Here is a 26799-nt window from a genome sequence, read left to right on the forward strand (position 1 = left end):
TTGGATGGGCCCGCGTGTCAGCGCCCCAACTCCTTTCTTCGTTGCGCACGCACGTCACCATCTGCTCCGCCGCGGCCTCCAGCACCAGCAGCGGCGGCTCAAGCATCGCTCGGCGCCCGCCCCGCGCCCCGGAGAGACGACCGGCACAGCGCGCCCTCGCGGCGCAGCCCGACACCGCCGAGGAAAGGCGCCGAGTCCAGGACCCCGTCGCCGCGGGGGCTCGGGAACGCGGTGTCGCCATCGCGGAACCCTAGCGAGACGCCGGGAAGGTCCGGAGGCGAGCACGTGTTTCCGTGTAACCTTTCTACCCTTTCTCCCTTTGCCGGCCGGCCCTTCAACGGTGACGAGTGCCCACCAAGGTATGCGCAACGGCCACCGCTTCTCTTCCCTCCCTGCTGTTCGAAACTGAGCTGCCGAACCCTAATGCAAGCTATCTGTATTCGGATCTGATCTAATTACATGTGTTATTATGCCTACTAACTTCGATTTTTTTATATAAAAAAATTGTCGGCCCCTGCTTCGGATGTGTAGGCGGTGGTTTACAGTGAGCTGAGGGAGATGTCTGGAACTGTAAGTCCCTCTTGGAGCAAGAGGGGAATCTCTTTTGATGTGCGCAGGTTGGTGACGGATTCCATCTCATATCTTGTATAATGTGTGCAGCCAGTCGGTGTCGACAATACTTCTAGGAGGAAATTTGATAAGGAAGAGTACTTGGAGAGAGCTCGACAGAGGGAGCAGAGGGAGAAGGTCACATAATGTGTTCTATTCTTTTTAAATTTTGTCATGACTGAACAAAACTATTATCATACTTCTCTTTGTCTCTATGTATTGCTAATTTCACTCTGCATTTGTCTGTCGCTGATCCAGGATGAAGCCCGGAAAGGCAAGGGTATGTGGTCCAACTTTTAGTTCAGTAAATATGTAGTTGTTCTAGGTTTGGTTCTCTATGAAACTTGACTCCTTTCAATTTTGAATGCAGAAAGGGGTCCTCCTGTGCAAAGACAGCCTTTGAAGCACAGAGACTATGAAGTTGATCTTGATTCTCGTCTTGGCAAGACTCAGGTTTGTAAATATCCTACTATATACTTTGTGCATTTTAGCATGCTTTTTCTATGTTACTAAAATACCAAATGCTGTAGCAGCTACTTCGTCAATTATTTGTGCCCTGATTTTCTTGCCTCTAGTTTCATTGGTATTTTTTTGGTTTTTTTTCGATCATTACATGATTTGGAAAACTGTGTAGTGTGTACAGTTAGAGGCAGATATGGTGCTATGGGTCTGATTGACTCTGAATTTCATTCAGTCCTTTATTGTGAACAACTTGCTTTTAGAAAAAGAACACCTTTCTGTTTCTAAAAGTTAATTAACTGCGCCTTTCATTATCTATTTTTCCAGGTGGTGACCCCGATTGCACCGTTGAATCAGCAGGTTTGTGCATAAATCCCAGAAGGCATGTCATATAGTGTTTACAGTGATCTTGAAGTATTTTCATCATATCATAATTCTTGACAAAAATTTCTAGAATGTAGTTGCTTTGCTCCTTTGATAGTAAACATAGATCTTAGTAGGAGATACTTTTGTGTTCTTACCTCCTATTCTTTTATCATGTTGTAGGCTTGATTATGTGCATATCATACCAATGCTATTTACAATCTTAACATTCTACAGAAATGAACCTCTCTTACTCTGATGATTAATTCAATGCATAAAAGTTTCCTTTAAACTTTACCTACTTTCTAACAGGCTGGGTACTACTGTTCTGTATGTGAATGTGTTGTTAAAGATTCAGCCAACTATTTGGATCACATAAATGGCAAGAAGCGTAAGTGGATGAGGCTCTAGTTTATGCTCATTTAGTGCATTAAATTTTGCTATCATCATCTTCATGTTTCATGGGTCATGGTTTTAACATGACAGATCAGAGAGCGCTGGGCATGTCTATGCGTGTTGAAAGGGCATCACTTGAACAGGTAGTACATTGAGCCTGGTATTGGATCTGCAATTGAAAGTCAGCAATTTTATTCTTTTCATATTTAGTAGCAGACCCAAATTTTTGTCATGCATTTGGCTCCCTTTGGCACAGCTTCTGCTTGTGCAGAATCCAGCTTGTAGGAATAGCTTGTGAGAAGCCGAAGTTCAATTTCAGCCCTCTTAAGCCGCTTTAGAATCTATTCATTTGGTAGTACTTTGCCATTTGTTTTTCCTGTTAGATGGTGAAGCAGAAACTATGCCAAGAGGCACATCATGTCGTGACATTATTCTTATTGGTTCATGCAAGGCTAGTGAACAAATGCTTGAATAGTTAGTTTGTCATCCAATTTTCAGCCAGTGGTATTCTTTTAACCATCTGCTATTTGTTTTCACTCTTCTGGCTGCAGGTTCAGAAAAGGTTTGAGGCACTTAAGAAAAGGAAGGACCCAAGCGCCTTTACTGAACAAGGTGAGAAAGAAAATCCTTCATATATGGTGTCAGTTTCGTCGCCCCATTCTACCATTGAGTAATGAAATCTTTCCACAATATATCTAGGGAATAGGGAGCATAAGAAATTACTCGCAAAATCATCCCATAGTTTTTTTTAATATTTACAGATTTGGATGAGAGAATAATGAAACAACAGCAAGAGGAGGAGGAACGGAAGCGGCAACGCAAAGAAAAGAAGAAAGAGAAGAAAGTAAGTGTAACCTGTTGCCAATTTTTTCTTTTTACTTTGAACTGAAAATTATAACTGACAGTCCTTTGGGGTTTGAGAATCAGTACAATTCATACTCACTTGCTATCAAATGGTTTCAGAGAGAACAGGCAGCCCAACATGAACCTGAGGACAGTTGACCCTGACATTGCTGCCATGATGGGTTTTGGCGGGTTCGGTTCCTCAAAGAAGTGACCACTCTGTGTTGGCTTCATATCTTTGGTGGCCTTCACGGCTTCGCCCCTGAAGATATTGTTCGACCCCATAAACACCTTGCTACAAAGAATCATTTTGACAGATCTGCGATAAGATTTGAATGGACTGGATGCAAGGATGATGCGTTTTGACACTGGGATATTGAACTTTTGTGCATGGGAGTTGATTGTCAAATGGAGCATCTATGGGTGTTTTGGAGTAAACTTGTTTATTTGTTACTTGGGGGATTCCTGCCATAGAAACAGCTAGTCGTGATTATTTGTTGTGGCAATGCAGATGTTTAAGTGGAATACCAAAAGAATTGCTGTATCATTTTCTAGAAGAATAAACTTGTGTGTTGCAGCTAGCAGTTCCCTTGATTCTGAATCTTAATTTACATGACCCCTGAACTTGTGTGATGGGTTAGGTTCCAGTGTAATCACAGCATGGTCTGGTACGGTTCTGGGACGCTGATTTGTGTCGCTGTCTACCTGAAGAGCCAGTGTTGTCATTGCAGTGTTTGGTTACTCAAGGAAGGTCTGCAGTGCAGGCTTGCTTGTTCTCTGCTGCGTATTTATATGTGATGATTGATGCTAGCCATTATAAACTGAAATGTGGTGTCTGAGGAATGGTGGTGTTCTCTTATCGAATGTAAGGGAAAACATACATAGCGTCTGCTGAACAGCTATGTTGTTCGACGCCAGCTTCCACTGCATGCGTGACCTTGACACAATCTGCTATCTCGTGACACTAGATAATCACTCCAAAATATAATAGTTGGAGAATGAAACGTCACTTAAATGGCTTAGGATTAGATGGAGGCTGGCCAATCCATATTATTAGAGCATTTTCAAGAGACTCTCCATATCTTTCTTAAATGCTATTAATAGAGATTTTGGTGAAAAACTATCTTCTAACAATTTCTCTAAATGGTCACCCAAATATCGTCATCTTCTATCGTGGTTTTTTTTGCTTGGCAAATATAGAAGACAAGAATGACTATCTAGAATGCGCATAAGATAGAGAAAAACCGTTGGAGAGTAAAAAGATATAGAAAGTAATTTCTATGCAAATGGCTCTCCAAATGATGATTTAGATAGTGAAATTTAGAAAGTCTCTTGGAGATGCTCTTAGACTGTCTTCAACAAGTGACCCATATGGGTTCCAAAATGGGTAGCAAGAGACCCAAAATCTGTTTCTAACAGAGTACCTATAGAGGTAACCCATTTTGGATTGTCTGAGAGGCACAACCTAAATATAAGCATCATCTCTCCTGAAAACCTATTTGTAGAAAGAATTCTCTTTTAAGTCCTGTTGTCGGAGAACATACCGAATGTGTATCGAACCCTTTGTCTGTAGCGCTACCTAAATGTCGAATATGTCTTATATTTTGGGTATTGTGGTTGGAGATAGTCTGAGAGGGAGGCTGACCAACCTATATAGGTAATCATTGTAACCGAGTTGTGTCCCATTGTCACTTGGGCCCAGCCAAAGAATTTAGCTCCGAGCTGATCGCCACTTCCCTGCTCCATCTTTGGATGGGCATTGGGCAAGGAGCCGTCGCCTGCCCTCTTAGGGCATTTCGTAATGCTTTAATTTCTATTTTTCACCTTAAACTACTTAATTCTCTAATGGAGTGATTCTGGTTGATTTTGGACGGGGCGTAGAGTCAGATGGGAATCAATTGTAGAGTGATTATGGCGGGGACTGAAAAGGGGAGGAGTGAAAAGCAGATTTTTTTTAAGCTCTTGGTTCTTAGTGTAGATGAAGAAATGATTCTTGTCTGCTTCCTACCAGAATCTGCGTGGAATTTTGTTATTTGGTTGAAGAGTAGTATTTTCACAGAGTATTTGTTCCATAAATCCTATGAAACGCCCCCTTATCCACGGTACTTAGACTACGCATAGTGTAGTCGAGGCTGAGAATGCTAGCACAACTGATGCTGATAAAGCACCCTACATCACAGCGTTCAACATCAACATGCATGTGCTTGTAGGGACCAACGTCAGAGCACCATCTTCATTTCACGTGAGCAAGAGCAAGCAGCGACGCCGGCTGAGAAAATAGTTTTTCATTCCTCCGCATCGACGCAAGTAGGTTACTCGGCATCGTTTTCATACAATGGTACTATCCGATGCCCAAACTCACTTTTCCTCTATATGGCATTGAAGCAGAACAGATCAAAGAAGAAGCTGGTGGTGACCTTGTGTTGTCTTCCCTCTGGAAAAAAGATCACAACAACAAATATATCAATGAGCTGATATATAATTTGAATGTAAGACCGCACCCTTAATTAGGTTGTTGGGTGGGGATCGACACGCATGGCTATAGCAGGGAACCAAAGGTTTGGATGGTTTTTTTCTGAATGAGGTTCAGGCCTATGAATTACGTCTGCTATACTGGAACAGCAGGATTCGGTGTCCTGAAAGACTGGTTCGTCAAAAAATATTTCTGCTGAATAAAAGAAACCAAGATCAGGGGATGCAAAAATCACTAAATCATCTCAAAATTATAAAATAGTTGGGCATGCAGGAATCACTAAATCACCCTGATTTCAACAAATACTTCATCCAACCGATCAAAAGAACCAGCAAAATTAAGATCACACGAGATGACTGCAGGCGGCTGGATGTGTTGAAGGCCCTTGCCGCTGCCTCCTCATTATTGGACAGACGATGAGTGTGCGGTTGCCGTAGCCCGTGATTTAGGTCCAAGACCCATGAAGACTATTTTTTTTTTATCTCCATGCATGACTAATTTTTGGCACTGAGTTGACATGCCCCATTATTTAGTTCTCGTTACGTCACCGTCAGCGTGTATATCTTGGACTCTTTGGTGGCGATGGCGATGGAGCCCCGGGCCCGGCCCCCTCGATCTGGGTCGATCGATCGCGATGCGTGAATCACGTGTGTCGATCGGTACCATAACATACGGTATGGGCGTTGTTTGGTTTGCATTGGGAGCGCGAGGCTGAGCGCTCGAGCTCAACCCACATGCATGGGCGGCATACTTGTCCTTGATTTCTTGCGTTGGGCCCAACGCGTTAGGCATCCATGTGTGCAACCTGGCAGCAAGCACAGCCTGCATGAAGCCGACCTCGGTCTGTATTACTCCCTCCCTCCACAAGTCTCTATCGTCTAAGCAAAAACAAATTTCCAAGAGTCTCCATCATATTAGATCGGGACCACATGTTTGGCTTATCGTACGTGTTGCGCATTTGGTGTTCATTGGCTGCTTCTTGTCTGCATTTATTGCTCATTGCCTGGGACTCCTTGGCTGCTCCTTGTCTTAAATGCAAATCGACGTTGTTTACTGCTCCTTGGTCGCTGCGCCAAAGGCTAATACGGTAGAGACTTGTAGACATAGGGAGTATATCATTGGCGCGAGTATGTTCTAGGATTACCCCAAGACGACCCCACGAAGAGAGTACGTGAGAGTGACTCTCCTCCGATCCAAACCCCTATCAGTGAGCAAACAGTTACCTATACTTGTATAGTTGTAACGACTGAAAACACTTTAAAACATATGCTTGCAACATGTATGTATATGCAACATCCAGATAAAACACTTGCAACATACGTTTGGAACAAATGAAACATTTGGAACATAATTTTGAAACGAGTCATCCTCGGCAAGGCTACGCATGATCTGTCATGCCCTCTCGCCTTCATCATGGTTGGAATTGTCACTCGAAATCCATTATCACTGATCTCTACTAACAGATCTATTGACTATTGTGATGTTTTCAGCCATGAACCCTCGTCGACGATATTTTATTTTTTATTTTTTTGCCATCGCCCAACGTGGCAACGTCCTCGTGCTATATCTCCGCGAGTGCTATACATCTGTTTTTTTTAGCAACGAGTGCTATCCATCTGTTGATGTTAGGTCAACAGAACGTAAGGACCTAGATCGCTCGGTCGATATAGGCAGGCCAAAGATGAGCCTGGTACGACTCAGCCCATTTACATATAACAGCACACGTACTTTGTCGTCAAAGCGGAAGAGTGGAGTCGTACATTTACATGTAACAACGTACGTGCGACTCAGCCCACTACGCCTATCCCTCTCGTCTGGTCTTCGAGAGGGTTTTAGCTGAAGGTCCTCACCGACTGGCCGCTAAAAAATTCGAGGACACCTCTATATCATTCACCTAAACTGTTTTGTCCTCCAATCTATTTCATGCACCTTCCGTCGTTTGACAGTCCTTACATGTAGGCTCGACCAGAGAAAATATTCAAAATGCCCCTCTCACTTTCAATCCCTTGTCTTTTTTTTACTAGACTAGTTAGCGTGCCCGTATATTGCTACGGAGCAACTAAATTTTTTGTACTAAAAATACACGGATCGTACGATAAGATAACAATACTGTTAAATTAAATACCGACGTTAAAGTGATATTTAATTTAAAAAGCAAAGTTCGTGAAATTAACACAGTCATGGAGAGCGCGGCGTCGCAGGCTCACAAACTCTATTGTATAGACTTTTTCGTGATATGTCTAAGATAATATTTTATATCGGCAGAAAGATTTCTCCGATATCTATTTCTTTCATGCGCCAATAAATCCATGAATAAGTTCCGCTGCATCTCCATATAATCTTGTACACACCGGTTCGAGTATATATGTAAATATTAGTACCTGTCACATGGCTGCGTGTCTTAAAAAATCTCTCATAAAATTTTAAAGTATGTTATACTTAAGCCTGGGCGTTCGGGTTACCCGATTTTTTCAGGTCGGGTAATTCGGGTAATTCAAAATTCGGGTAATGAAAATTGCTACCCGATATTACCCCCGAAAAAACACTACCCGCAAATTCGGGTACCCGATAATTCGGGTTCGGGTTCGGGTATTACCCGATATACCCAAATTTACAGAAAACAACCAACTACACTAAATTTCAGTAGCGATCTATACATAATTTCAGCAGCAATTTGTATAGAATTTCAATAGCAATTTGTAGAGAATAATATATTACAGTCACTCATTCAAATAGAGAGAATTATACTCTAATAAAGTGATAAGTTAAATGGTTCAGCTAACAACACATGATAAATACAAAGACAAAAACAAATCTTTGGGTAGTTCGGGTAGTTTGGGTACCGGGGGATATTACCCGAATTACCCAAACTAATTTCGGGTAATCAAAATCGCTATCCGAATTTGGGATCGGGTACCTCGGGTTCGGGTAATTCGGGTCCGGGTTCGGGTAATTCGGGTACGGGTAATGGGTATCGGGTATTTTGCCCAGGCTTGGTTATACTCACCGTATAAATATGTGCGGCTTTAGGACTATTCCACACAGACATATATTGTAGAATAAGGTATCCATTTGAGTGTCTGCTCTAAGATGTTGAGTTAGGTGTTGTAATTTTTAATTTCGACACATTTTTCAGGTCAAGACAACCAATGATAACACTTTTCTTAGTGGTGCATAATTTTATGGTGCACCTCTTGACTATCTGAGTAAGGACAAGTTAGCACTGCAAAGGCTCAAAAAAGCTACTAAGAAGACAAATGTTGGTTTTTTCTCCACTATACATACTAAAACATATGTTCCCGTTTATCATTGCCGATGCTTTTGATGCGAAGCAATTCAACGTTACCATGATCAGATATAAGTTTGAGTCTCTTGTGAGCAATCTCATAGAGGGACTCTCATCCTTCATGTGATCTGCCTCAAGGATATTGACAAGGCAATGGACCCATGTTGGAATGTCGCACCAAAAAGTGTCCACGATTTATTTCCCATGAATACATGCGGGTACCATAATAACACTAACTACACCAAATGAAAGATTAGAGAGAATTTGCATTGCCTCCAGAAGAATTTATTTATTAAGTTCTTTGGACTCTACAGGTAATTTTGAAATATTTGTTTGCATGTTTTACCTCGTATCCTAATTCAAAATTTTGTTGTTTAATTAGAATATGGGAAAATGATTCAAAATGAACATACCCAAATGCAATTTCAACAAGAAACAGTAAGCGAGGGCGATGGAACACGTGAGCGTGAAACCAAATGAAAGAAGAAAAAAACTATCCCTTTTGCAAATGTAAAGAGAGGAAGTAATTAAATGTAGGCAGATTTGATAAGGTTCTCAGAAATACAAAAAGGTTCCTTTGTCTTAATTCTCTTTCCTTCAGTGTTAATTTTCTTTCCTTTTGCTCGTTGCCATGTACGCTGGTGCATGCAAATATGCAATGTGTATATGGATAGCACAATAATTTTCTACTTCCTATTTTATCGTGATTCATCTATCACATGACAGGCAATATTCAATCAAGGAGAATCGCACCAAAGGACGTAGCATGCGGGAGATGTCATGGGATCACAGACGTGGACAGACGGACGAACCAAAATAAATATCGTAAAAAAAAACATCACACTTTATTCTTTTTAAATCAATCCCTTATCGTTTGACCGGCCGCCCAGGTCCCGCACGCGCAAGTCTCTACCTCGGCTCCCCCCCTGGCCTCGCGATATCTCTCTCCCGCTCGCACGCGCGTCCAGGTCGCGCCGCCCCAGGTCCGGCCGCCGCCCTCTGTCACGTGGTTCACCGGCCGCCGCCCGCTGCCCCCGGTCGGGCCGCCGCTCCCGTTCGAGCAGCTCGTCCTCGTCGCCGTGCAAGTTAGCCGGCGAGGACAAATGGAGCCTATCTCCGTCGTACGACGGCTTACCTGGCGAGTCTATCTCCGGCACGACGCGGACGCTGCGGCTCATGGTGAACTCGACGCCGACGGCCACCAGCAGCAGGTCCCGGCCGTCGGCCCGCCAAGCTAGGTGCGAGAACGTCTCCAGCCCGCGCATGGCGCCCCACGCGGTGGCCGCAGTCACCGTGGTAGAGCCCGTGGGGAGGATCTCCAGCGTGTAGGACTCGTCAACACCGTGCTGCAGCGGGGCGGCGAGGTCGGACACGGCCAGGGTCAGCGTCACCAGCGCGTTCCCCGCGGTGACGTTGATCGCCGGCGTCGAGCATTAGCCCACGGTGCCGGGTAGGGCGGGGCGCTCGCGGCAGCGCCCGCGCTGCCGGCGTCCAGGAGTTCGGTCCTGGCATTTGCGACAGCGAGCAGGGGACTGAGAAGGAAGACGCGAGGGCGGTGGTGAAGGAACGGGGGACGTGCGTGGGCGGCAGAGGTGAAGGAACGGGCGGTAGCAAGCTCGGCCCGGCCTGTCCTGCTCACGCGCCGTGCTCGGGCTCAGCCTCTCCGCCATCTCCCTCGGAGTCCGACTACGGCGACGGCGAGGCGGAGCACAGTGGCGGCGACAGTGACCGTGCGTGTGCGGCCGTGCCTGTTGTGGCGGCGCTTCCGCGTGCAGGGCCGCCGCGTGGACCTGGCCTCGGACCTTGTGCGCGCCTCGCGCCCTCGGGCTCGGCGAAAAGTCGCTCGTGGCCGGGGACATGGCTCCGAGGCTGCCACTCCGGTTGAAAGCACAGTGATGGTGGACATCGACCACCGGATCGAATGGCGCCATGGCGGGGCTGGCCCCGTTGGTGGCGCACTGCGGCGCAACGCCGCCTGTCCACGCACGCCGCCGCGGGCCTCTCATCGACGTGCTGGTGGGGGCCGCCGTCTCGCGGGCCTCGGGTTCCTCCGGACTGCCTTCATCGGGCTCTGGTCGCAGCCGTCGACGACGCTGTCGTCGCTCACCACCATGTCGTACATGGAAACGCCACGGTTGCGAAGCTGAAACTTCACGGCAAGCAACAACTCTCCCGGGTCTCAAGCCACGCGCACCACCAGCTGACGAGTGACCACAAGCCACTCCCGGGTCTCAAGCCACGCGCACCACCAGCTGACGAGTGACCACAAGCCACTCCGCCTTCTACGTCGTGGTCTTGCATGCAGACGCTGGTAAAGTAAATTCTACCTTAAGATAAGTGGACCATGTATTAATAATAAAGAGCTAACTATTATACGAGTGGACTGAGAGGTAGACCGTAAGGATCCTTACAACCAGCAGCTAACTGTATTATTAGCCTTGCTCTAAGGGCACGTGCTCTTATGCTGTGGAGCACAAGATTCGCGCTATTGTCTTTCTCCTGCTTAGCACAAATCTTAACTCAAATCTTGTGGTCCACGGTGTGAGGACCCGTGCCCTTAAGGCGGAAAAAAACCGCCTTCTGCAGATGCTAGCTTCTCGCCTCTCAGCGTACTCAAACTAGCACAAGCTAACAAGCCTAATCTACATCATCTATCCTATATGCAAGACGTCCTTAAAACTAATTAAATTCATATTATTTCAAACAGAGGCGACGGGGAGTGCATGCGGTTCCACGGTCACCAACTCTGTTGTCAAAAAAAAAAAAACTCTGCGTCGCGGCGGCAGCTGCTGTCCGTGGCCGCCGTCGACGTCGCTGGCGACAACCACGCAGCCACGACCGCTCACCTCGCGGTCCTGAAGATTGCCGTGAGCCCGCGCGCGGGGAAGCGGAACAGAGGCTGGTGGCATATGTCTCAAGGTCACGGCGTCGCCGACCCCACGTCGTCGTTTAGGCCGGCTCTAACGCAAGCGCTCGCGGCCACGGATCAGCGGCTCAAGAGGCACGCCAAGCAGGCTGGCTTGGAGTTCCGGTTCAAGGAAGTCAGCAGTAGCACCCAGCGACAGCGACGAGGCGTCTTGGCTCAGTGGCACCAGAGGAAGACAAACTTTTGTACCGCGTTCAGACCACAGGACATTTTAGACTTTTTTTATCGACACCGTTAGAAATGGCTTGAGCGACAAAAGAGTTTAGGTGAATGACACCTAAATAAGCTGAATTTTTTAGTGGCATATAGATAAGAACCATTTTTAAGTGTTTTTTAATCTAGGTCATTACAATTCTCCGAAACGCCACTGCAATTCGTCTATTCAAAATCTACCATTATAATTTCATCTCACTTGTATCTATGCTATTTTCTACAATTGCCGCATACAAGGACCCACCGTCGGGCTGTATGTGTACATGAAACCATACGGACATGTCAAGTCCCCGTCTCTCCACTCTACTCCGTCAGATCGAACGCGCCCACGGCGGACGAGCAGCGGCGACCTGCGCGTGAGCGGAGCGGCAGCGTGGCCTGCGCGCGAGGGGGAGTGACCGCGCTCGCTCGCGGCGGCCTGCATGCGCGAGAGAGACGGGGCGCTCCTGGCCATGCGGTCGTGGTGGAGGCAGACAGCCCGCGCGCCGCCTCTAGCGCAATCCGGGTGCGCGTGCGTGCAGCCGCAGCAGCCGCCGCCGGCGGGAGCAACACGCACGCTCGAGCACCTGCAGTCCCAGCACACCGTTGTGGAGAATGAAGGACAGGGCGCTGACGTCCGTGTGAGCTTCCAAACCTGTCCCGTGCTGCCCGTGGAGGAGACGAGCGCCTTCGTGGTCCGTGGAGGACGTCGCGGAGCAGGTGGAGAGCACGCCCATGACTGTGAAGCTGGTGGCGTCCGAAGACATCCGGCGGGTTGGTCGGTCGCAGTCATGAACACCAGCTGGGAAGGGCGCGAGCCCGCCCTGCCGCTTCCCCCGCGCCGCGGCCTGCTGGCACCTCCGAGCGAGGCCGCGTCCCCCGCGCCACATCCTCCACGCGCACCGACCTGCCGCCTCCGGGCGAGACCACGACGTCGAGACTGGCAAGCCACAGGCGAGCGCTCCTCCTCGCGTGCAGGTCGCCGCGGGCGAGCGCCACCGGCGCGGATCCACCACGGACGCCATCTCCACCACCCCAGCGCCGGCCGCGCACGTGGAGGCGAGCTGCCGTGCGACGCCGGCGCGTTCGCGCGCGCCATGGAGGCGATCCAGCGAGAGATGGCCGAGGAGAGGACCACGGCCGGGTGCGATGGCGGGGGCCTCGTGAGGGTAGGAGGCGAGCTTCTTCGCGCCGGACCCCAAGCAGCCGTCTCGCCGGTACCTCCGCATCTCGCCGCGGACCGTTGTGTGGGTCGCCAACTGCGTCGCTCTGGCCAACGGCACTGCCGCGGCGCAGGTGCTCTAGTCCTCCAACACCACCGCACCACCTCGCGGCCGGGCCCGTGGGACTACATGGCTGTGCTCCAGGACGCCGGCGGCCTCGAGGTGCGCAGCGGGGTGCTCCAGGACACCAGCGTCGTTGCTCTGGTCCTCCAACACCATCCTGCCACCCGAAGGACACCATCCTGTCCGGGATGCGCATCACCTTGCAGGCCCGCCGCCGGCAAGCGCTTCTCCGCTGCAGAACCGACTCGTTCTAACGGAGGAGACGGGGGATTTAACGTCCATACATGTTTGTGTAGGCATACGACAGTGGGCCCGCTGGATACGTAAAAAAATGGCATGGACGAGTGAGACGCTGGATACTAAAAATTGGCATGGACGAGTGAAATACAGAATTATAATGATAGTTCTCCGAATTATAATGGCATATCTCTAGACTTGTAAAATTGTAATGTTATAAATAAAAAAACCTTTTTTTTAATGGTAGACGTGTAAAACCCTCCGTCTTCAACCTCGACTCCGCTGTCGCCGCCTTGCGCCCTTGCTGGTCGGGGTCAGCACTCGTAGGGCCTCCGGTTATCATGGCATCAGAGCCACAAGTTATCATGGCAGCAATTAAGGCTTTCTGGAAGCTTGATTCTACTTTGGCTGTTATCCATAGAGTTCATGAGGTGTTTATGGATATACATTTGTCTCTTAAACACAAAATTTATCCATTTACTTCGATTTTGTCAACATCTGTGCTACCTGCAAATTTTACATATACATGATTGTTCGCCCACACATATTGAACTAAAGTTACGCTCATTACCAGGCTAACATACATGTCATTGATAAAAAAAAAATACCAATAACTGATACAGGGGATTTTGAAATGGAGAGAACAGGATAGTGTTCATTCTGCTTTCACATTCCTATAAAGGAGTTTTTCTTCATATTTTTTGATGCCGTCGTTCTCACTGAACTTTAAGAAGAGATTTTTATTGTCAACCTCCAGGTTGGAAAACAGATGGTTCTAGGCACACTGGAAGATATCTTCAAATCTGAAATGCTCTTTTCGCTCTCAAGGCTGTCATCCAAGTCGATCATTTTGTTTTCTGACCAGGTAGCGCAATGCTATCATCCCTGCAATTGTGTTTCCTATTATGTCATGTTAAGCATACAGTTTTATTTATTGAAAAAGATTTCAATTTAAGTGACATATGGTCCCAAATTTCCATTGGCAATTGCATTTTCCCTTTTTCAAACAATATTAGTTTTCCTATACGTAGGGCTGGTGAGTCCAAGTGGCTCCTTGAGCCAGCTCTCAGGCTGGCGACCCGGGTTCTATCCCCGGCGTTGGCACCGGGAGGCCCCTCCGTTGGCCTTCCTTGTGAATTTTCCCCGCTATACTTCATCCTTTGTCAGTTTACTGGAATACAGCTTCTTCTTTGTGCTTTCTGTAATGTGAAAGCACTGCTAGATAAAATTTAAATTATGCAACATTGGATCCATCATATACACAGATTCATAGTAATTGGAGGTTATCCCAAAAAACCTCCTTCCCTTCTTTGGCACTAGCATTCATATTGCACCCTCCGTTTTATATGGCTGCAAACTTCTATATTAACTTAAAAAGCTATGCATTTACCTGATTCTCCGGATAAGACCCTCGGGGCTAGCAATGATCCACAAATATGACTATTCTCCACTGTTGATTGGTTTTGAACTAATTTTATTTCTTTGATCAACTTCCTATTGCAGGTGGATTTACTGTTACTGTTTATGGATCATGATTCCTCTTCTGTGAAGTCTGTGGCGTTAAAATGCATGTGTTTTATGTTTTGCAGAAATACCTGCCATTTTCCAGTTATTAGGACTGTTTTTGGCAGATTGTTGCCACTAATTGATGATGAGGATTTTCCACTTGACTGTAAGAGCGATGTGTTAAGGATTCTGCAGAAGGTGATGACTACTTGCTGTGCTTGATTTATACTCCATTTTCTCTTATCTGATTGTAAAAATACGTTTTCAGATGTTATGCTGTAAAGCGTCAAGTAATCATCATGCCAATGGTTCTGAGTTATCTAAGCTTCTTCTAGCTGCTGAAAGTTCTTTAGATTCTTCTTCTTTGGAGATGGAAGGTACCGCTCTGGAAATTCTTGTGGAAATCTTTTGTATTCTCAAGGAAGTGAGGTCAGATAACATATCAGTTCTTAAGGGTTCGTCATTTGCATACGCTGAGTGGCAAGGAATTATGAACAACATACCATTAACTGAAGATAATAGTATGAACGGACCTCTGTGTAAGATCATTGCAATGATTGTGAATCATATTATATCTCTGGTCAATGAAGTTGCTAGCAGAAATATCTGCATATCATCTGCAGTGGATAAGGCATACAAAACTCCTTTCAGACTTATGCTGAAGCTTGTTTCATGCTACCCTTCTGCTGCTTCTGTAGCTCTTGATATACTGAAAAGCCTTGTAAAAGAACTGTTTCTAATTAATGGAAGTGATTACTCTGAAGTTTCTGTTACTTCTGTTGAACCATTCCAGACAAGTGTTGCCCTTAAAGAATTGAGCACTTCAGATGACAATGTTCAACTGTTAGCTACAAGCACCGAAGCTTCATGCATTGGAACAGATATTGGCGATGGAAAACTGGATTTTCTCAAAATTGATTGCAAGGAATAGAAAGTCCATATAATGCATGACCTAATTCGTTTGCACGTCATTTATGCAAAGGCTTGTTCATGAAGGGCTTCGCTCGTGAACACTCTGGTGCTAGAGTACACTCCTCATAGTAGCATCAGAAGGGTCTAATCAAGTATGGTGCATACAGGATGCTCCTCAAGCACTGGAGCACATATGAGATTCCTTCCATGTTGATAATGTTTGCTATGTGTTACCCATGAGATACGTTCGTAGATCAGTGGTGGGTAATCAAGAATCTGGTGATGGTCAGAGAGCAAAGAGCATCGTAATACACTTTTCACTCCTTCTGTTTGGATAACTCAGGAATTATGTGCACTTCGAATGACCAAAATGCTTATAAAGAAGCAGAAATACTGGGAAGCTTATAGGTCTTCTAGTGTACTGTTGTCGTAAAGGTCTCTGGTTCACAGCTTCTTTTGTCTTCAGAAAACTGGCAGATGCTTTTGAAGCAGGCTCTTTCAGTTTTTGGCTCAAATCGTTGCTACTTCTTGCTTCTGGCGAAATTGAGATGAAACTATTGTTTTTTCCCTCAGCAACTATAAAGTTAGTTGGTGAGCTAAAAATGGAGCGTGATTTTAGTGAGGATCTTTACTGTACTGAAACAGATGCTGATAGCACCCTCAGTAGATCATCAGAGTTGCATGGTTTCCGAGCAAAGATATCTGATATTTGTGGCAGAACATTATTAGCAAATAATGCTCTTGCATCCAGTGCCTCTTCAGATAATGACTTCTTATTCCAGAGGTGGTTCATCAGCCTTAGATCATCATTTCTTGAGGTCCTAACAAATGTTCTTGATATCCTTAATGCACACTCTTCTTATGAAGCAAGAGGAGACCATTTAACTTTGTCTGGAGAGTTTATCAAGACCAAGTACTTGCTTTGGATCATTGCTCTCTAAGATTAAGTGACTTGGCAAAAAGTTATGATCTTCTTGCTGCATCCCATATGGATCTGGATCGACATAGCTCGAGTAGTATAGCCAGGCTTGCTTTGATGTGCTCACTTTTGGCATTTTGTACCGCGTATTCTGTTTATTTCTCAAAGGCATGTAACTACGTAGAGTCCTGCAAGCTTCCAAAGAGGTTTTCCCATGCTTCAATCCTACATGATCTGCATGGAAGAGTAGATGGCTCTGACTGGCAGATTGTTTCCCAGTTGCGACAGTTCATGTCCACTTCCTTTGATGAACTTGACAGCTTACAGTCCAGCACACGGATCAGTGGTTCATGTAATCTGGAGAAGGGTTTGTATTCTCTTTGCCATTTTGCTGTGGCATCTTTGCTTGGCGTATGTGATAGTGCTGAAGCTGAAAAATACAAAATGGAGAGGATTGTTTATCTGCTTTGCAAGGAGGGTTGCAAGTTTTGTCCAGCATCTTGCAGAAATATTTGGAATTACCTTTCGTGGTTCCCAAGTACTTTTTCAGAGTAAGGTCAGTATTTTGTTTCACTATGCTGGATGAATTATATACGAGATGCCATTTTTTATATTAGCGTATGTTAAGTATTGTTTAGGGACGGAAAGAAAAGTTAGTGTTATTAGTATATTAAATTGTTACTTTTGCAACATGAGATGCTTTGTTATCTTGCCTGTTTATGTGATAAGCACTACGCTAATGTTTGTGCAAATGGAGCTTCCAATCCAAACATCATATGACATTTTTCATTTTTGGCATGTATGCAGGCCTTGCCTTGGTGCCGAACTTTACATGTTTGATTCAAATCCTGTGAATGAAAAAGGAATGTCAATAGAGCCTGGTTTCCTATTGTCTCTAACCCTCTGCACGAAGTGGAAGCGCGTGTTAGAAAGAAGCACCATTCGCGCCGTGAAATTGTACTGCATTTTAGCCGCAAGCTTAGAGACCTGCCCGGAGGCAGCAGGAACGAGAAGCAAGCAGTTTTATCAGCGCAGGACAGCGGAAATGGTGGAACTGAACTCCAAGCTGCTGCAGTACATAAAGAATGATCCGAGGAAGGCCAGGAACGAGAAGAAGAATTCCCATTGTGGCATGGACATGGTGACTGCCTTTGCGTGCTTTGAACCAACAGATAGTGGGCAGGGGTTCTCAAGCTGTCTGCTGGATGTCTCCTTGTTCCCTGAAGGCTCATATCAGATAAAGTGGCAGGCGTGCTGTGTCGACAAGAATGGGTCCTATTTTAGCCTCCTGCCCCTGAACGATGGCTCCATGTTTTCTGTCCGGAAGTCCTGACTGAATGGCTGCTGCAGTGACCCGAATGGAAGATGGAACATGCTCTTCTTGCTCGCAGTGTCTGTTCTTGAGTTCATTTGTATGCCCACAGAAGGCTTGTGTGGCTATGATCTGCCTATCTGGTCTGGGTTTGACATGTTCACTCTATTGCTTGTGTTGTGGCAGTAAATTATAGAGGCCTGGTGCTGAGGATTGTAGGCAGCATGAACTCATGAATGAGCAGACTTCGCTGCTGATCTTCACCTTGCTGCTATTCTGAACAGAATCAGCACTAGCAGATTGCTGGATGAACTGACACAGGTGTAGCTCCTGCTTTTTCTATTCTGAATCTGACTTTCTAAGGGCTTTAGTTGAGTTTGAACTTGTGTAGAAGCAGTACAGGTTCCAGTTCCCCTGTAACTTATAGTCTAGAGAAAGATAGTATAGTGCTACTCCTACAAGGCTAGTACAAGCCTACAAGGCAATGGTTCTGGCTTCTGGCGGATCACATTCTTATGTTGCTTTATGATGTGATTTGTGCCTCTGGAGATGAAGTGGACCGAGTCTGTTTGAATGCCTTGCCTATTCGTTTCGTCCAGCCCGCCACCTGTCTTTGTTCAGCTAAAGATTGGGTATAGACCTGGCGAAAAATTCAGTCTACGAGATTTCCACATCCTGTAAATAACATACCTCTGGATGGCTTTCGTGCTGACCAACCTGGTGGATCTCTGCCTACTGGAGGTAATTAGAAGTATGAGGCCGCGCTGTCTCTGCGGCCTCTGAGCATGGCCACGATAGCTGCTCTGTTAGCCCCGTCCGATATTGTTTTTATGGCTCAGATCGTCTTGTTCCTATTTTTCACTATAAGTTTTTGTCTTCTCATGATTGGACTGAAGGAGAACAGGTTTCGTAACATGCATGTCGTTGGCTCAACCTTTTATTATATGCTTGCTCTACACATGGAGAAAGCACAAGGATAGAAAAATCTGGTATTATGCTACAACCTAGATTCTCCACGCACTCCGCGGCCTCTGAGCATGGCCACGATAGCTTGCTCTGTTAGCCCCGTCCGATATTGTTTTTATGGCCCAGATCGCCTCGTTCCTATTTTTCACTATGAGTTTTTGTAACATGCATGTTGTTGGCTCAACCTTTTATTATATGCTTGCTCTACATATAAGAAAGCACAAGGATAAAAAAATCTGGTATTGTGCTATAGGCTAGATTCTCCACGCATGCTGCCGGTGGTCTCAACCATATGCATGCAGCAGATAGCATGCATGCATCATAGAAGCTGCAACGCTACTGTATGAGGTGACATGAATGCAGAAGCTGTAACGCTACTGTGAGGTGACAAGAAGCTGCAATGCTACTGTGTGAGGTGACAAGAAGCTGCAATGCTAGTGTGTGAGGGGACAAGGACAGACGACTAGTGCTGCAGTGCAAAAATGAGTGGATGAGAGCACCCGCACTCCGTCAGTTCCCTCCGTTGGTCCCACGCCGTTCCATAAACTTTTGTCTTCTACTGCTACAGACATTGGACTTCATGCCTATCTGATCGATTAAATTGGGAAAAATTTTGAACTCCAGACGTCCATTTAATCTCGTACACGATATTAAACCTTCATGCCGAATATCTATGCTAGCACACAGCGTGCCAACCTTTTGTCCTTTCTATGTAATTATGCATGTTGCCTACTGAAGCATTTCTCATGATAGGACCCGGGAACAGGCCTCCAATGATAGTAGCACTAGCAGTAGAGAGAAACTGCTTCAGTTCTCAGGATCCTTTTTTTCAACAAGAATAAAGTGACAGATGGATACGTTTCGTGCATCATATATAGGATAATAACCATCTTGTTTGAAAGCTGGAACCATTCTAGGGTTACTTATTATTACTAGCCTGCTGCAATGTCATAGCATCGACTGAGAATGATTTTTATAGGGCTGTGGCGGTATGGAATCATGACCTGGGATCCCGCAGGAGGTATAGCTGTGCTGTGACAACCCACCCAGCTTTGGTTCAGAGTGCAGTGCGTATGTATGATGTTTGGCACACAGCCACAGTGGCACATACGTACACGCACACACTCCCAATCCTTGAATATCGCACACGTGAGTCAGGCAGGCACACTGTGGCATGTGGTGACTGCCTGACTGGCGAGAGAGGAGGGAAGAAGAGGAAGCTACCTTCATGCTGCAATTTGCCGCCTTGAATCGCTGCAATAAATATAGAGCATACATGAAATGTCACCATCATGCACTTCTACACAAAGAAGACAAAAGGGCATCAGACGGCATGCATGCATGAAATGTCACCATTGTACTAGTGCATTATTTGTACTTTGTTGCTCCTGTATTACTTGTTCCATGGGTCATTAGCGCCAATTAGTACCTTCGATATTTTGAAAAGTTGATTTCTTTGTTATTCCCAGACCAGTGCATGGGTTGAATTTGATTACTACATCGTTCTTACCAATTTAGTACATGGATTTAAATTTTCCATTGTTCGCAGTAGATTAAATTAACCATGCATTATGTGCCCATGTGAACATAGGTCATATCTATTTCTTATTCGTCGTGTTCTTACCGATAGTGCGTTCCGAGATTCTCCTCTTGCCTATATAATCATGCCCTTCCTGCTGCTCCACGGCACCCCCTCATCTGTCTTTGCCTTTGTTATGTTCTTCGAGTATTGCCTACTCGAGACACTCGTGTAGGGCAGTGAAAGTTGAGCTAGGAGACATTTGGTGCCAGAATATCAAGTTAGATATACTGAAACTGATGGTCCTATGAAGCATATTAAAAAAAGTAGTACCAGACACCTTCTATACATTTAATTTTGTGGCCACCTCAGGTCAAGAAACATTGCAAATTTATAGGCACAAAATCTGCCGGCCTTTAAATCGTGTTAGACCTTTTCCTTGGGAATCGGTTCAACAAGAAAATATGTCGTCTGTGCATGCTTCTTGTCACTTTTGAGTTTGGTACCTTTATCTATGGAGATGATTTTATGGTCCCTATAGGTGATCCACCAATAATGTTTCATGGAGGGGGCGCCTGCTAGCAATACAAGGAAGAAGGTTCGGAGAGAAGGCTCCTCCTCCCAGCCAGGTGCGCTCTCTTGTGGTTGCATTATATATTTGCTTATTGTGTATAAGCAGCAAATTTGCTATCAATGTTGCAGGAGTTGCTACATCATCTACTGGGAGAACTATACGGGAGAGGCAGGAGCGCCGAAGATCTATAATAAGAGCGAAGAAAGAAGGTAGTTATTGAAGTACTTCCTCTGTCCCTAAATAACTGTCGCCATTGGTGTACGTGCCATAAGTTTGACTTGAGTTGGAGAAAATGCGTGCAACATTAGTATCTCCAAATAAATTTGTTAAAAAACTAGATTCAAAGATCTTTCCAATGACACTAATTATGTACGATACATATTAATATTTTTAATATATATTTAGTCAAAGTTATTTCTCGAAAAGCGAAAACGACAGATATTTAGGGACGGAGGGGAGTGTGTTTATAATCCAAAGATATTGGTGCGCTCTTCGCAAGCCATGAACCCCTATATTATATTGGGGTACTAGCTAGGGTAGATTCTCTGGGATGACCAACTAATTATCTTACGTTGCTGTAGGTAGGGTTACAGGTTCCAGTAAGAGGGCAGCAGAGGGAGGGCAGAAGTGTCAGAGGCTAAAAGCAAGGTCAAGGAAAGAAGGTACTTGTTTGCATGTGTGTGTCTATATATTGCAAGCAGAAAAATCATATTTTCCTTGGTGGTGGTTGCAGACGACGAGATATCATACTACGGGCCTCCTGCGCACAAGTGTCAGTACTGTAGTGCGCAGTTTTGGTACCAAGAGCGTGTGAAAAGAACGTATCGAGGTGAAGGAGACCGTGTACGTTTTCATCTCTGTTATAGGGGAGGTAAGGTGCGCTTGCCTCTTCTAAAAGATCCCCCTCCATTTCTAGCTGGTTTGTTGAACCCAAATGGTGATACTTTCTCTAGATACTTCATCAAATCTATACGTTCATACAACTCCATGTTTGCTTTCACTTCACTCGGTGCTAAAATTGACATGGATATAAACAAGGGTCCTGGCCCGTATGTCTTTAAAATTAATGGACAGGTCCACCATCGAATTGGATCTTTACTACCAGATGAGGGTAAGTCTCCTATATATGCACAACTTTATATTTATGACACTGATAATGAGGTTGAAAATCGAATATCAATTTTTGATAGGGATAGGGACTGTGAGGGTGAGAATGAAATTGATAGAAGAATTGTCGAGGGCTTAGTGAGGATGTTTGATGCAGCAAATGAGCTGGTGAAATCCTTTAGGGCAGCTAGGGACTTATTGGTCCAAAACAATAGTTACCGCCAATTGCGTCTCAGGTTATTGCACGATAGATCGAAAGCTGCACTTCAGTACAATGCACCAACAGGATCCGAGATAGCTGCTTTGATAGTTGGTGACTTTTCGGAGGAGAAGAAGAGTCCTGATATAATAATTCAGGATAGAGGCGGTGGGCTTAGAAGGATTAGTAACCTTCATTCTAATTACATGGCTTTGCAGTACCCAGTTCTTTTCCCATATGGTGAGGAGGGCTTCAAACTAGGGATCAAGTATAGCCACACGGGGACCTTGTGGGTTAAATCTAGGGGTGAGGTTACCATGCTCGAGTATTATGCTTTCCGTTTACAACAACGTAGCTGTGAGGCCACTACATTGTTATGCGGCGACCGATTATTCCAGCAGTATATAGTCGATGCATTTGCTTCAGTAGAGGAGAATAGGCTTCGATTTATTATTAAAAACAATAAGAACCTAAGGTCGGAGATTTACAAGGGTATTCATGACGCACTACACAAGGGTGATTTTGACGGAAACAATGTTGGTAAGAAAGTTATATTGCCTGCTAGCTTTACTAGGGAGCAAAAGATACATGGTACAAAACTACCAAGACGCAATGGCTATTTGTAGGTTCTATGGGCCTCCAGACTTGTTTATCACCTTTACTTGTAATCCCAAGTGGCAAGAAATAGACGACTCCCTTGCATTTATACCAGGCTAGAAAGCTAATGCTAGACCTGATATGGTTAGTCGGGTTTTTAAATTGAAGGTTCAGGAGCTGGTTTCGGTGCTGAAGAAGGGTACTTACTTTGGAAAATCACGAGCATGTACGACTGCTATTTTTAACATACTTGGTATCTACTAGCATTTCTCATGCTAATTTGTAACTAGCTCTTGGTCAAATCTAGAGTATGCATGGTGAAAAAGTAGGCAGTAGTTGCATGCTCCAAGGATGCATGGGTGCATTAGACTGGCTAGCAGCATGCATGCAGAAAGTAGGCCATCATATGCCCTGCACAAGAGTTGAGGCTCTCCTACTAGCTTTTTTGTGTGGAGGGCACGGGCATCCATGCTGAGACTAGGAGACACTGCCATCCTCGATAAAAGTAGCAGGCAGCACTCATGGTTGCCAGACCTGCCGTCCCTTTTCTTGACGATGCATCCTGCAACGAGTACTGTGGCCTGTGGCCCTGCGTGCTATTGTAGGCCACAGCTATGTGTTCCAAGTAGTTATCAGTGAACAACCTTTTAGGACAGGGCAGCTGTGTTTTCAGGCCAGAAGGTTATTCAATCCTCCAAGTGTACATGAAAGCGTTCCTGCTAATGTCACTCCCGGTAATGGGCCGTCCGATGCAATTACAGAGTCTGCCATTCCTGGTGAAAGCACTCCACAGGAACTGAAGCAAGTTTTTTTTATCGTTTCACAATTCACCAGAACAACGAAATGTCTATAATACCTTTTTATTCTTTTTCTCTTCTCTTTTTCTTTTCTTTTCCCAACCTTATCTGCTAGGTGAATTGCGCGCCCGACGCCCGACCTTATCCTATTCGCATCTCCTTCAACCACCGACGCCCGACAGCCGCTGCATCCGCATCCCCATGCCTGACGGCCTCGGCGACTCGGTGGTCCACGCTCGGTGGCTCTGCGCGGTGGCCCTACAACTAGCGGCTTCCGAGCGCGAGCACGGTAGCAACCCCGACAGCCCTGCGTGGCGGCCCTGCAACTAGCGGCTTCCGAGCGCGAGCACGACAGCGACCCCAGCAGCCCCGCGCGGCGTCCCCGCGCCCGGCACCATAGCTCTCGCCCCCGATAGCTCGCCCCTCGGTGACCCGGTGGCCCCGCGCTCGGCGGCGCCGGACGCCCCAGCGAGGGCAAATCCGCCCGTTGCCATGCGCTGGTCCCACGGGAGCAGGCGGAGCTGATGGAAGCTACGTTTTTTAGCTCCCACCCTTTCTCTCCTCTTCTCTCAGTGGATATTCCACGACTCCGAGCGTGAAGCCATTTGCCTTGCCACCATTTGGTTGAAGGAGAGCAAAAATGGCTCCAGGAGCTGCCTAAGGAGCTATACCAAACGACCCCTACCCATTGCCTGGATACATGATCTTTCAGTATTCCTATCTCCTCACCTGTGTTAGTTTACCATAAAAGCATGTCGTAACCAAATAATGCATGCTATATGATTTATTCGACTATAGTATTCATTGCGCTCACAGGGATCCTATCTTTTGATGCCATATATTCTTACCGTTGCTTTCTGTTTTAGTGCTCTACACTATTGAGTTCCAGAAGCGTGGTCTACCTCACGTGCATATTTTGCTTTGGCTTGAAGGTAACTCGAGAGACCCACGGCCTTCGTTTATTGATTCAATAATTACTGCTGATATACCAGATAGAGTTTCAGACCCTTTGGGTTATAGCCTTGTCGACGAATTCATGGTGCATGGTCCTTGTGGGGAGCTTAACAAAACATGTCCATGCATGAAGAACAATAAGTGCTCAAAATTTTTCCCTAAAGCTTACCAGCAAAGCACAATTGTTGGTGAGGATGGGTTCGTGCAGTATAGGCGTCCTGAATCTGGTAGTTATGTCAAGCGGTACGGTGTTAGACTTGACAGTGGATGGGTTGTTCCTTACAACTTGTCTTTGTTAAAGAGATTTAGAGCCCACATAAATGTTGAATGGTGCAACAAGACACATCTAATCAAATATTTGTTTAAGTACGTCATGAAGGGTCCAGATCGTGCTAGAGCTGTAATTGAGAGCTTTGATAATGACACTCATGCTGGCCCCTCTCAACAGCACCCTGTAGGTAATGATGGCACCACTCAGCCACAGGTAGATACTCAGAAAAAGGATGACGAAATTGATGAAGTTAGGGAGTATATTGATTGTTGTTATTTATCCTCTCATGAGGCTGTCTGGCGTATGTTCGAGTTTGATATACATTATAGGACACCCTCAGTAGAGAGGTTATCTGTGCACCTGCCTTTCATGAACAACCTTGTGTACCAGGCTAACCGCCCCTTAGCTGATATTGTAGATGACCCTTGTTCCTTGAAAACAACATTGACTGAGTGGTTTTGCGCTAATAGGGTGTACCCATCTGCCCGAGAACTAACGTATATAGAGTTCCCTACTAGGTGGGTTTGGGATAAAAAGGATAGAGCTTGGTATCCCCGCAAAGGATCCAAGAAAATTGGGAGGGCTATATATATAAACCCTAGCTGTGGTGAGCTGTACTACCTAAGTATGCTCTTGAATGTTGCCAAAGGTGCTACATCCTATGAGGATCTTTGAACTATCGCTGGTGTTATGTACCCAACATTTAAAGATGCCTATTAGGCGCTTGGCCTTCTTGGAGATGGCAATGAGTGGCGTGAGGCTCTTAGAGAAGCATCTGTCTAGGGATCAGCCGCTCAAATGCGCTAGCTTCTTGTTACTATAGTATTTTTTTGTTCAGTTTGCGACACGCCCTCCTTGTTCTCTGAGTTCTATACTTATTTCACTGATGATATACATCATAAAATCAAGAGGATGCTGCAACTACCATTCTATACGGTTCCAAAACAACATATTAAAAACCATGTTTTAGTAGAGCTTGATAATTTATTTAGTAAGAATGGTGCATTGATGACCGACTATGGTTTTCCGAAACCTGATCTTAGCCTTTGTAACAAGGTGAAAAATAGGCTGCTATTAGAGGAATTGGCTTATGATCCTATCAGTCTTATGCATATCCATGACAGCCTTGTGAATCGATTAAATTTTGAGCAAAAACATATATATGATGTTGTTATACAATCAGTTTATGAAAAGTCTGGCCAATGTTTTTTTGTTTATGGCTATGGTGGCACTAGAAAAACATTTCTTTGGAATGCAATCATTTCATGGTTATGGTCTGAAAAACTTATTGTTCTTGCAGTAGCCTCTTCAGGGGTTGCTGCACTCTTGCTCCCTGGAGGACGTACTGCACATTCCCGGTTTAAAATTCCTATAGTCATTGATGAGTCATCTATTTGTGAGATTAGAAGGGGCTCATTCCTAGTAGATTTAATAGTCCAATGCTCTTTGATAATATGGGATGAGGCCCCAATGACCCATAGACACTATTTTGAGTCACTAGATCGCAGCATGCGTGACATTCTTAGTAAATTGGACTCTTCCAATTTTCATAAGCTCTTTGGTGGGAAAACGGTGCTACTTGGTGGAGATTTTCGCCAAGTATTACCTGTTGTCGAGGGTGGGAGTAGATCAAAAACCATAGATGCATCCATAACTAACTCCTACATCTGGAAGCACATTAAGATACTAAGACTTATAGTGAACATGCGCCTGCTTGCCATGGCAGACAGTGGGTTACCTATAGAGCAAGTGAAAGAATTTAATGACTGGGTGTTAAGTATTGGAGATGGTACTGCACAAGGAACTGTGCATAGTGACAATGGAGACTCTGAGTTAGTAGAAATACCACATGATGTTTTAATCCCAAGGTTAGAGTCAGCCATTGATGATATAATAAGATCTACATACCTAGACTTAGCCACATTATACTCGAATCCAGCCTACTTAAGGGAAAGAGCTATTATCTCTCCAAAAAATGACACTATCGATGAAATTAATGGACGTGTCCTCTCTTTAATCCCAGGCCATGAAAAGGTATACCTTAGCTCAGATGCATTGGTCGAGTCTTCAAAGGAACATGGTAATTTAGACTTGCT

General features: G+C 45.5%; 1 protein-coding gene and 3 pseudogenes across 1 annotated transcript; all 4 read left to right on the forward strand.

The window, feature by feature from the left end:
- On the forward strand, positions 1-3251 carry LOC136457574 (uncharacterized; annotated as a pseudogene).
- Positions 3252-9205: 5954 nt separating this feature from the next.
- Positions 9206-13198, forward strand: LOC136457575 (uncharacterized). Its single transcript, XM_066457609.1, has 2 exons — positions 9206-10740; positions 11137-13198. Exon 2 carries the CDS (start codon positions 11991-11993, stop codon positions 13158-13160), a length of 1170 nt encoding a protein of 389 aa, XP_066313706.1. The 5' UTR covers positions 9206-10740; positions 11137-11990; the 3' UTR covers positions 13161-13198.
- A 213-nt stretch (positions 13199-13411) lies between these two features.
- On the forward strand, positions 13412-17740 carry LOC136460180 (uncharacterized; annotated as a pseudogene).
- A 552-nt stretch (positions 17741-18292) lies between these two features.
- Positions 18293-26799, forward strand: part of LOC136460181 (uncharacterized) — a 54615-nt pseudogene continuing 46108 nt past the window's right edge.

The sequence above is a fragment of the Miscanthus floridulus genome, chromosome 6 (assembly GCF_019320115.1).
Source record: "Miscanthus floridulus cultivar M001 chromosome 6, ASM1932011v1, whole genome shotgun sequence".
Lineage (NCBI taxonomy): Eukaryota > Viridiplantae > Streptophyta > Magnoliopsida > Poales > Poaceae > Miscanthus > Miscanthus floridulus.